General features: G+C 50.7%; 1 protein-coding gene across 4 annotated transcripts in view; it reads right to left on the bottom strand.

The window, feature by feature from the left end:
• Positions 1–12,147, bottom strand: part of SYTL2 (synaptotagmin like 2) — a 55,897-nt gene that overhangs the window by 9,941 nt on the left and 33,809 nt on the right. For 2 of the 4 annotated variants that reach the window (XM_029047984.2, XM_029047986.2), the window contains exons 10-12: positions 10,534–10,587; positions 8,298–8,345; positions 6,015–6,109 (exon numbers count right to left, since the gene is read on the bottom strand). In XM_029047984.2, the coding sequence (XP_028903817.1) occupies positions 6,015–6,109; positions 8,298–8,345; positions 10,534–10,587 (197 nt within the window). Of the gene's footprint in view, positions 1–6,014; positions 6,110–8,297; positions 8,346–10,533; positions 11,178–12,147 lie in introns of those variants that run through there. The other 2 variants (XM_029047985.2, XM_007666792.4) reach the window with 2 other exon arrangements.

The raw sequence follows: 12,147 nt of genomic DNA, 5'->3' as shown, positions 1-12,147 counted from the left end.
TAGAGGCAGGCCGCGTTGGGTCCAGTTAGAAGACGGATTGGTAAAGACGGTAGAGTTCGGCAGTCCTTTACTCTGGGGCATTTCACGAGCGGCCGGGCTGATCACGCGTTACTCGACGGCTCCCGTTTTAAATATGTGCTAGTAGACCAGAAATAAGAGGAGGTTAGAAGAACGCGGTCGAATTAGAAAAACACACAATAACAATGATAGTAACGTCGGCATTTGGTAAGCGCTACTACGTGCCCAGCACCGTTCTAAGCGCTGCGGTAGCTACGCGGTCAACAGGTTGTCCCACGTGGGGCTCACCGTCTTCATCCCCGTTTTACGGAGGAGGGAACTGAGGCGCAGAGAAGTGAAGTGACTTGCCCAAGGTCACACAGCTGACAAGGTGGAGGCGGGATTAGAACCCATGACCTCTGACCCCCGAGCCCGGGCTCTTTCCACTGAGACGCGCTGCTTCAACAAAAACACTTAATTTTCCTACTTTTAGAATGAACCTAACCAATTTCCATCGAGATCCGTCAGACTTATCGTAACCTGGAAATTCCCATCTACTATTACTACTTCAATCAGTTTGGAAAATAACCACCACACTGACCGGTTTCTATATTTTTTCCCTTTGGCTCTTCTGCATTCCCGACCTGCTACTGAGCTTGTATATCCAATATTAAGGGAAATATACTTGTGTACAGAGCCTGGGTCAGGTACTCCGGTATTTTTAGTCATCGATAATCAATAGTATTAATTCTGTGTGCACAGCACTGAAGTAAGAGCTTGGGAGAATACAGAAGAGTCACTGTCGACGTGCCTATGATAGCAAATCTATAAATGGCTTATTGACGTTTTGGTCGTATCACGGGACCGCATTCTCCAGAGGGAATTAGGACCGGTGACAGCGAGAGGAAAAGTCAGCCGTTGCAAAAATGGAAAGCCTCCCTGGAGGAGGGGAAACAGGAAGTGCATGAGGAGCGGTCGGCCTGGGGCCAACGGGAAATTAATGGGCAGGTCAGAAAAAGGAGTTTGAAGAGCACCTTGTAAGGGATGCCAAAGCTAACAACATAAATTCCTCAAACAGCGAAATCCGGAAGCTGACTTGGGAACGCAAGGGGGTCACTTGGTGATTGCACAGGAGAAAGAAAGCAAAGCGGCTGAAGCCGTTCTTTAGCTTTTATTTTTTTTGTGAGCGCAGATGGATCAAAGAAACCGGACCCATCTGTAGTGACCCCACAGGACGTTTTAGGCAGACTAGGGGTCGACAGAGCACTGGAACCAGATTATCATCATCATCACAGTGGTGTATGTTAAGCGGTTACTCTGGGCAAAGTAATAATAATGGCATTTGTTAAGCGCTTACTATGTGCCAAGCACTGTTCTAAGCGCTGGGAGAGGGGCTACAAGGTAATCGGGTTGTCCCAGGTGGGGCTCACAGTCTTAATCCCCATTTTATCGATGAGGTCACTGAGGCCCAGAGAAGTTAAGTGACTTGCCCAAAGTCACACAGCTGACAAGGGGCGGAGCCGGGATTAGAACTCATGACCTCTGACTCCCGAGCCGTGCTCTTTCCCCTGAGCCACGCTGCTTCTAATCACTGGGGTAGATACGAGATAGTCAAGGTGGACACGGTCCCCCTTCCGCTTGGGGCTCTCAGGCAGAGTAGGAGGGAGAACAGGTGTTGAATCCCCATTTTACAAATGAGGAAAATGAGGCCCACAGAGTTTAGTGACTCACCCAAGGTCACACAGTGAGCAAGGGGTGGAGCCAGGATTGGAACCTGGGTCCTCTGACTCTCCGGGCCCACGCTCTTTCTACCAAGCCACACTGCCTCTCTATAACCTCCATCATTCCCGATGAGAGTGTGTAACCTATCATTACTAATAGCCTCTGTTCCAGAAAACTGGTGGATTGTTATCACTCCTATCTGTAAAAAAAAAAAAAAAAAAAGCCTTTAGAAGTGGTCTCAGAAATTACAGACCAGTGAGTCTCAGCTCTATTCCCGGTAGTGAGTAGAATCAATAATCAAATTTACCATCAGTGAGCACTTGGAGAAATATGACATGTTGTGGGGAAAAAAATCCCAACTCTAATTAACATGGCTCTCGTTAGGAAAAATCGCTTATTTTCTGGAATCCTCTGAAAGCCTTAGTAAGCATGTTGGTTTGGAGGAACAAGTGGGGGTAATATATTTAAATTTTCCACAGGCCTTTAAAGAGAAGCACTGTGACCTAGTGAATCTAGCTTGGGTCTGGGAATCAGAAGGAGCTGGGTTCGAATTCCAGCTCCTCACCTCGTCTGCTGTGTGACTTCGGGCAAGTCGCTTCACTTCCCGGGGCCTCGGTTACCTCATCTGTGAAATGGGGATTGACTGTGAGCCCCACGAGGCACATGGACTGTATCCATCCTAATGAGCTTGTATCTACCCCAGCACTTAGTACAGGGCCTGGAAGAGAGGAAGCGCTCAAGAGATACCATTAAAAAAAAGGGTTTCCCTCCAAAGCCTTTTTAAGCTTCATGGGAAGGAGGGAACGGTCAGTCGTGGATTGAAATCTGGCCAGAACATAGGAGACGGGCCACTTTCAGAAGGGATACGTGCATAGCCAGTGTGGTCCCCCATCGATCTGGGCTAGCACCCCATTTGTTTGTCATCTTCACAGATGATCCGCAAAGGGGAATCCTGGTGAAATCCCCAAATCCACAGGTGACACTAAGCTCTTCCGGGTGACGAAATGCCAATGAAGGTGGAGGTGGACTCCAGGACGATCCCATAAAACTGAACGTGTAGGTTGGAAGGCGGCACACACAGGATTGCAGTAGTTTTGAAACTCATAAAACCTCATTTCCCCACGCACTTACAGCTGGCCTCCATCTTTTACACCTGAAGAGGTAAACCGTGCTGAAAACTGCACAAGGACTTTACAAAGACACCGTTTTAAAAATGGCGATCAGCCCTTCACATAAGGTTGCGTGGACACTGATGATTTCAGAACTCTTCCTCGGGGCTTTTAGGTGGTTCAGCTGTCTGGCGGGAGATGCCAAGGATGGAGAGAGGTCAGGAAATAAGGGCTTAAGTCACCAAGCTTGCTTCCCTCTACACCTTGCAAATTGTTAAAACAAGCCCTTTAAAGATTTGGGCCAACCATGTTATGCTTTATCCTAATATCATTCCCTCCCATCCTTGGCGCAGTAGTTACGTAACTGCTTTGTACTCTATTTCCTTTTTTTAAAAATGGGATTCGTTAAGCGCTTACCGTGTGCCAGGCACTGTACTCTGCACTGGGGTAGATGCAAACTAATCAGGTTGGTCACAGTCCCCATCCCGCCTGGGGCTCACGGTCCTAGTCCCCGTTTTACAGATAAGGGAACTGAGGTCCAGAGACGTGAAGTGACTTGACCAAGGTCACCCAGCAGACAAGTGGAGGAGCTGGGATTAGAACCCAGGTCTTTCTGACGCCCGGGGCCGGGCTTTACCCACCAGTCCACGCTGCTTCTAGCTGTAATTGATTTAGGGTCTGTTTCCCAGACTATACGGTAAATTCCTTGAGGGCACGGATCACGCTTACTGATTCGGTTGTACTCTCCCAAGTGCTTAGTACAGTCCACTAGATTAGAGGTTCCTTGAGGGCAGGGATCACGGCTCCCAAGCGCTTAAAACAGTGCTCTGCACACTAAATGGTGCTCGATAAATACCACCGATGGGTTGCTCTGTTCAGAGTTGGTGCTCGGTAAATACTGTCAACTGATTGATTCCTCCAGCCATTTGAGGTCGGGAGGAGCGCCACGGAATTAAATACGTGATAAAACACCTTCGCGAAATAGTTATTTCATGCCAAAGCACTCAGCGCCCTGCCAGTCACTACTCCATGAACGCCAATCTTAAGGGCCAGTCAAGGGAAAAGAACAGACTCAAGAACCAAAGGGAGAAAAGGAAAAACTCCCCTGTGTGAGGATTATGTGATATCCCGGGCCCTTGTCATTTCTCACCTTGGATCTGTGATACTTGATATTCACCCCACCCCCCCAATCCACAGCACTTCTGTACATATCTCTAAATTATACATTAAAAATGGCTTATTTATTCCTAACGGTGTCTGCCTCTCCCCATTAGACTATAAGCTCGTTACGGGCAGGGAACGTTTCTGCTACTTCTGTTGCGTGGAACTCGCCCAAGCTGCTCGTGCTCTGCACTTAGTAAGCACTCAATAAATACCACTGATTGATGGACTGATCGATTCTTCCCGTTGAGGGATGAGGGAAAGGGGTAGCGTCAGGCCCCACCACGGTATGATCGTCCCTGAAACCCAGTTCAATCCTAAGGGTGAGCCCTTCTGGCATGATAAAATTCTGGCTTTCGATGTGCCCCAAATCGAGTCAGCTGCCTTCCCTTCAGCCCCGGGCTGTGCCACGGCAAATCGAAACCCATGGAGGGAAAAGAAGCAGAGCCGAGTCAATGCGTTTCTCTCTCTCGAGGATCCCATGGAGGAGTGTCGCCAACCCAAACAATGGCGTCGAATCTGGCGAGGGAGGACCTAATGCCCAATCCGCACATGGGTAAGATCCCGAGATCTCCCAGGGGCCTTGCGGGAGGACCGACGGGACAGCACAGAAGCCCGAAAGGAAACACTTCGAAGGGATGTGTCCCAACATAGCGCCTTTAAAGCCCCAGACCCCTTTGGCCAGCTCAAATATAGCAGGCCGGGGACCCCCACCCACGATTAATCACCCGTTCCAAAGGGAGAGTGTGAAAAGGTGGGCCCTGTCCAGATAGGCGTCATTCTGTTTTGAGAGCCGGGAGAACGGTGGAGAGCTGGCATGACCTTCAAATCCGAGACAGTTGTGGACCCTACAGTTCGGTGGCGATCTCTGAGGAAACTTGCTCTGGGGGCTCTATCTGGAGGGGTGGGATGGGGCACCTCGGGTAACGCCACGACAAGGTGACCTCAGGCGGCACGGTCGCAAACTATCGGCTTCCGCCCGGTAGCCGAAAGCCTCCGGGGCAGCCAGAGGGGACCAATGGCTCTGACAGGCATCACACAGCGACGGAGAGGTGGCCTCTTCCTCCTCCACCTCCTCTCTCTCACCAACGGCAGACGCCTCCCCCGCCGGTGACGTTGTGTCGCCGCCACTTTCCAGACTTTCCCCCGGGATTTCAGGGGCAGCCTCCTTGATGAGGTTGTGCCACCATCAATGGTACCGATGGGGTGCTTGCTAGGTGCAGAGCACTCAGTGCTTGGGAGAGTACGAACCAACAGAATTAGCAGACACCACCTCTGTCCATAAGAAGCTTACAGTCTAGAGGGAACCTCTCTGCAGGAAATCCCCGGAATAAAGTGTAGGCAAAAGGAAAACCACTCAGAGACCCGAGAATCGCTTCGTGCGTTTAGGTGGCAAAACGCAGACATCCTCGCTGACCGCCTCTTGTAGCGATGGCCATAAAGCAATCCTAAAGTGAGTAGACTGCTATTACTCCCTGAATTTCCGTCGAGATCCTCGGTCTCGTACGAGCCTCCGGTCACCAGTGGCCACCGGTTCTAGAAGTCGGCGATAAGGAGGGATGCTTCTGAGAGGAAATGTGCCTAATTCCCATCTGTATATCATTTCCCAGCGCTTAGTTCAGACTGCACGCTCCTTGTGGGTAGGGAACATGTCTACCGACTCTCTTGTACTCTCCCAAGTGCTTAGTACAGTGCTCTGCACCCAGTAAGTGCTTAATGAATTCTAGTCCTACGACTACAGAGGCTCTCTAGGGTCCCCTCCATCTTCCCAGGACGTCAATCGATCGGTGGTATTTACTGAGCGCTTAATGAAGCACTCCTCCTCATCGCCGACTTCTAGAACTGGTAGCCACGGGTGACTGGAGCGAGACCGAGGGACTCGATGTAAATTCAGGGAGTATGTGCAGAGTAAACGCTTGGGAAAGTGCAACACGGCAGAATCAGCAGTCACCTCGGGACGCAGACCAACACAAGCCACCCGACTCCAGCCCGTTACACACGTACACGTTTCAAGCGCACACTTGCCTCATCCTGGAGAAATGCAGGCACAGACTTGCTCATCCTTTTGAGTTTTTCGGGCTGCAAAAACTGGTGCTCAGGGGCTGATGGCCCTGTGGAAACTGAAGAGCAGCATTTCCGTTTTTTAAGGAACCCTGACCGCTTTCGGGGGACAACGGGGCAAAGCCAAAGCTGGGTGGGACGACGGAGAGGCCCACCTGGGGAGGTGAATGTGCTAGATTCCCGAAAGGGAGGAACGCATTGGAACGGGTCAAGTTCACGGATGTCTACATGCAAAAGAAAGCAAAGGAAGCCGCGTGCCGTCGTCGTGAGCCCTGACTTAGTTCTACAGCAGGGAGCCGAATGAGATGCAGACAGGCCATTCCAGTGAACCCGCTAGCTTTTCTCCAACTAGGACAGGATCGCCACGGGCATTTGAGGATGGAATATTTTCCACTGGGAAATGCTTTCCAATGGACTTGCCTTCGATGGGCAAAACACTGTCAAATTTCAAACCCGGGAGATTTTCAATTGGAATTTTTTTTAACGGTATCCGTTAAGCGCTTACTATGCGCCAGGCCCGGAACCAAGTGCTGAGGTAGATACAAGATAAGCAGGTCGGTCACAGTCCACGTCCCACGTGGGGCTCACGGTCTTAATCCCCATTTTACAGGTGAGGGAACCGAGGCCCAGAGAAGTGCTAGACTGTAAGCTCGCTGTGGGCAGGGGATGTGTCTGTTTATTGTTATATCGTACTCTCCCAACTTTTTAGTTCAGTGCTCTGCACATAGTAAGCGCTCAATAAATACGACTGACTGAAAACCATCGTTGGGTCTGTGGTCCTCACGATCGACTGTGAACCGTAAGCTCCTTGTGAGTAGGGAAAATGTCTACCAATTCTATTTTAGTGTAGTTACCCAGATGCTTAATACGGTGCCCTGCACACAGTAAGTGCTCAGGAAATACCATTGATGACTGATTTTTCTAGCTTCTAAAATGTCCGCTTTCATTCAAAAAGAGAAAATAGGTCCAGACAGCCGGTAGGAGAGCAAGGGAGTATTCCCAAGCTGGACTACCAAATCATCCAAGTATTTCATTGCCCTGCTAGATTTTAAGGTTTCGAGGGCAGAGAGCATGCTTACTTTACTGTCCTCTCCCCAGCACTCAGTACAGTGCTCTGCACAGAGTGAGCACTCAATATATATTAGGAACTGATAGTGACAATGGTATTTATTACCCCCTTATTAGGTGTTTCTTGTCTGTCCGTCTCCCCCGGTTAGACCGTAAGCCCGTCAAAGGGCAGGGACTGTCTCTATCTGTTACCGATTTGTACATTCCAAACGCTTAGTGCAGTGCTCTGCACATAGTAAGCGCTCAATAAATACTATTGAATGAATGAATGGAAGTGTCAAGCCCTGTGCCAAAGCATGCCTTTTTTTTTTTTAAGAAAATCCCCAGCTGTTTCTCAAGGAGTCACAGCTACAGAGAGCGGAGTGTGACCCGAGGAACAGTCCGGAACTTCGAATCCCTCCGGCCACCTCTGACCTTTCAGATTTGATCGTTCAATTTTATGGTATTTGTTAAGCGCTTACTGTGTTCCAAACACTTTTCTAAACGCTGGGGTGGATACAGGTCAAGTGGGTTGGTTTCAGTCCCTGTCCCGAATGGGACTCACAGTCTAAGTAGGAGGGAGAACAGGAGCACTGAGGCCCAGAGAAGTGAAGCGACTCGCCCATGGTCACCCAGCAAGCAGTCGGCAGAGCCGCGATTAGAACCCAGGTCCTCCCACTCCCAGGCCCGCGCTCTCTCCGCTAGGCCATGCTGCTTCTCAGCCTTTCACAGGCAGCTCTATCGATGGGGAAATCCTTTCCTTAGTGGCTCACATCTTGGGAGGGGAAAGAAGCAGCCCTTCTGGGGAGGCAGGGAGGACTGAGCGCTCCAAAGAGGAGCTGCATTTCCTTTGCATCTTTACCGGCTCGGGAGGGAGATCAATCATTTCACAGTTTTCGGCGAAAGCTGAAGGAGATCAAAGTCAACTGCGGTTTGGTTCCCCCCCGGCGTCCCCTCCTTTCTCCCCCCTCCTCCTCAGGGGAACGCGGGCTAGTATATCCCTCCCGCCAGCGAATCCTTAAATGGCTAGTGTGGAAATGCCCTAGACCGTCCTAGCTGTGATAAAACAGTTGTGCACACTGCAGGGATTTAGTGACAAAAACATGCTGCGTCATTATGGGTGTTAGTTACTTCAGATCGTTCCGCCCTGAAGAAGGGGTTTTGGACAATTAGGCTCGCTGCAAAGATTCCGCTACTCACTTCCTGGCCTGTTTTCATTTGTATCTTGTGGTTGATCTGCTTTCGCATCTACTCAGAAGAGCCACAGTGAGAATACAGTGTCATTTTGAGAGAACTGTTAACAAGACTCCCACCAAAATGAGACAGCAAACCATGAAAAAGTCGAGGTGATATTTTTCTACCGCCTCCCCGGGCACCTCTGAATATTCCGTCTTACATCTCTCCCCCTTCCAGAACTGATCCTTCCCTGGACATTTGAGGTGATTTATTTTTATAACTTTTTCTCAGTGGAATTTGTAAAGCGCTTACTACGTGCCAGGTACTGTATTAAGCGCTGGGGCCGCTAAGAGATAATCGGGTTGGACACGGTCCCCGTCCCTCATAATAATAATAATAATAACGTTGGTATTTGTTAAGCGCTTACTAGGTGCCGAGCACTGTTCTAAGCGCTGGGGGAGATACAGGGTCATCAGGTCGTCCCACGTGAGGCTCACAGTTAATCCCCATTTTACAGACGAGGGAACTGAGGCACAGAGAGGTGAAGCGACTCGCCCACAGTCACACAGCTGACAAGTGGCAGAGCCGGGAGTCGAACTCATGACCTCTGACACTGAAGCCCAGGCTCTTTCCACTGAGCCACGCTGCTTCTCAGGGGTCATAGTCTCAATCCCCATTTTACAGATGAGGCACAGAGAAGTGAAGTGACTCGGCCAAGGTCACACGGCAGACGAGTGGCAGAGCTAGAATTAGAACCCAGTTCCAGACTGTATTTAAGTGAAGAAGCCTGATTTCAGGTCAGCAAAATCGTCTGGTCTTAACCCCCAAAGGGCATCAACTCACGATATCGAGAGCTGCACTCAGACCGCGAGCCCCACAGGGGTCAGGGACGGCGTCCAACCTCATCATCTTCTATCGGACTCCAGAACCTAGTACGGTGCCCGCCACATGCTCGCTAAGTGTTTACCGTGTGCAAAGCACTGTACTCCGGGCTGGGGTAGATACAAGATATTCAGGTTAGGCACAGTCCCTGTTCCACTCAGGGCTCGCAGTCTAAGTAGGAGGGAGTAGGGTTTGATCCCCATTTTACCGATGAGGGAACTGAGGGACAGAGGAATGAAGTGACTTGCCCAAGATCACACGGCAGACAAGTGGCAGAGGCAGGATTAGAACCCAGGCTGCTTCCCTAAACAAATGACATTCATGATTACCACAGGATCGAAGAATCAAGATTGATCAGGGGTCCGTCAACTTCTCCAGCTCTCAAGGAATTTTACCTCCCCTCATCCGGTCCTGAGCAAAACGACAGCGTGCTCTATTCCCCGTCTAGACTGTAAGCTTGTCATGGGCAGGAAAAATGTCCGCTAATTCTGTTGTGCTCTACCCTCCCATGTGCTTAGTACAGTGCTCTGCACGTAGTAAGCACTCAGTAAGGGAAGCAACGTGGCTCAGTGGAAAGAGCGTGGGCTTGGGAGTCAGAGGTCACGGGTTCTAATCCCGGCTCCGCCGCTAGTCAACTGTGTGACCTTGGGCAAATCACTTAACTTCTCTGGGCCTCAGTTACCTCATCTGTCAAATGGGGATGAAAACTGTGAGCTCCGCGTGGGACAACCTGATCACCTTGTATCCCCCAGCGCTTAGAACAGTGCTTTGTACATAGTAAGCGCTTAACAAATACCACAATTTATTTTACTTATTTATTTTAATAAATACTACTGATTGTTTCACTGATATTCCCGGATACGGGAGAGAGCAGCTTCCCCTCTAATAGGTGGGATCCCGGCTTCCCAGTCTTTCATTTTAGACTAAAGCGGGAGAGCCTTACTGAGAAACGGCCTTCCTTTTAACTTGACACTTGACCCTGAACCACCTTCCGAGGGACAGGAATGAATAGGAAGGTCCCGGATACTAAGAGACCGAATCCATCTCCTGATCGCAAGAGCCCGGACCTGGGAATTCAGTCCCCAAAGAGAATCTCTGAATTCACCGGGGTCAAGAAGAGGGCCAACAGGGTAATAACAGAAACCTCTTCCATGTCGAGTCACGTACCGATTCCCTCACCGAGCCCAGCGGTGGGGGCATCAGCGACACAAAGCAGTTCTACGTTCGCATCCGAAGCATCCCCAGCCCAATACCGGATCTCCGACCCGGCGCCGATCCGAACCTCGAACCTGCCAAACAGCCGGCCCACCCTGGAAACTGGAACGCCCCCCCCCCCCCCCCCGATCCCAAGACATGCAGGCGGAGAGGAGATATTTACCATCTTCGGCACTACGAACTAATTCTTCTTTTGGAATATCTACTCTGGCTGGATCTGTGCAGGAGAAAGTTACAGACGGTTAATGAGCCGGCTGCCCGGAGATAAACGACAGGAGTTTTCACGGGAAGCCACGGGAGTTAGGAAACAAAGGGCGGAGAAGCATCCCCGGGTGACGGCCGAAGAGAAGACCGAACGGGAGAGGTGTCTTCCTCCAGATATTTTCTGCCGGGGCCACCCGCTTGAGCCAGGGCGAGACAAGGAGCTCCCGTTTCCGGGCCGACGCAATCCGCATCGGTGCCCGGCAGCACGATGACCTCCGGAGCCGGAGAGGTCGTCCCAAGCGCTCGATGGCACAGCAGCAGCGGCGGCCGGGAGCAGAAAGCCCAGTGCAGAGACGCCTACCTTCTCCAAGGGATTAAAAGCCCTGCTCGGTCGGGATGAACACCTCCCTACGCCCACGGTCTATTAGCAAATATTGATGGGAATGCATCATCCTTAGACACCTCCTCCGGGAGGCCGCTGGGGAGAGCCAGCCGAGGGCAGGGATGGAGCCGGGCACCGGCTGCTAATGGAAGGTTGGCAGCCGCCGAGAGTGTGGGTATGGGGATTTTAAATGCTGCGTGAGGGAATACTGGAAGGTTCTTTTTTTTTTTTTTTTTTTAACTCTGAAAATCCCGGCATCTCTCCAGCCTCCAGAAGGCAAACAGCCCCAGGACCGAGGGGCAGCTAAATGTAACGGCATTTAGCCGCCTGGTCTAGCGGAAAGGTTCCAAATCCCGGCTCTGCCACCTCCCTGCTGTGTGGCCTCGGGCAGGTCACTTGGATGCCTTAGTCTCCTTAACTGTAAAGTGAGGGGAGCAGTGCGGCCTAGTGGAAAGAGCTCGGGCCTGGGAGTCGGAGTTCTACCCCGAGTCTGCTGTTTGACCTTGGGCGGGTCGCTTAACTTCTCTGGGCCTCAGTTACGTCATCTGTAAAACAGGGATTAAGACTGTGAGTCCCACGTGGGACGTGTATCCAATCTGATACCCCAGTGTTCAGAACAGTGCTTGGCACATAGTAAGCGCTTAACCAATATCACAATTATTGTTATTATTACTTAGACTGAGCCCCACGTGGAGCTTCCCCAGGGCTTAGAAGAGCGCTCGACAACAGTGAGCGCTTAACAAATACCACGAAAAACAAACTCCCATCCTGACCTTCATGTTCACCTCAACTTGTAGCTCACCGGATCTAACCAGATCTTCAGAGCTTGTCACTGACCCTGGCTTATTCTACCGGTGCTTCAGTCGGACAGAAGGGGCAGGTTTGGGGCTTCTGGCTTGGTGGAAGGAGAAAGGATTCTCAGTGAAGCTGGGATATTTCCAAGCAGGGCGCGAGCAGCATCCAATGAACTTGGGTGCTTTCTGTTCCTTTTGAATAAAGAAGGATTAAAAAAACAAAACCCACAAACCACCCAGCTTCCCATATCCCCTTTGGGAAATCCAATCTGCCCTGGCTAAGACAGGCCCACACTAGAGATTTTTGCCAACCCTGTTGTATTATACTGTACTCTCCCAAGTACAGCGCTCTGCACATAGTAAGTGCCCAATAAATACAACTGACTGACTGATAGAG

The sequence above is a fragment of the Ornithorhynchus anatinus genome, chromosome 20 (assembly GCF_004115215.2).
Source record: "Ornithorhynchus anatinus isolate Pmale09 chromosome 20, mOrnAna1.pri.v4, whole genome shotgun sequence".
Classification (NCBI taxonomy): Eukaryota; Metazoa; Chordata; class Mammalia; order Monotremata; family Ornithorhynchidae; genus Ornithorhynchus; species Ornithorhynchus anatinus.
Note: the sequence above shows the minus strand (reverse complement) of the source record. Positions and strands in the feature narration are given on the sequence as shown.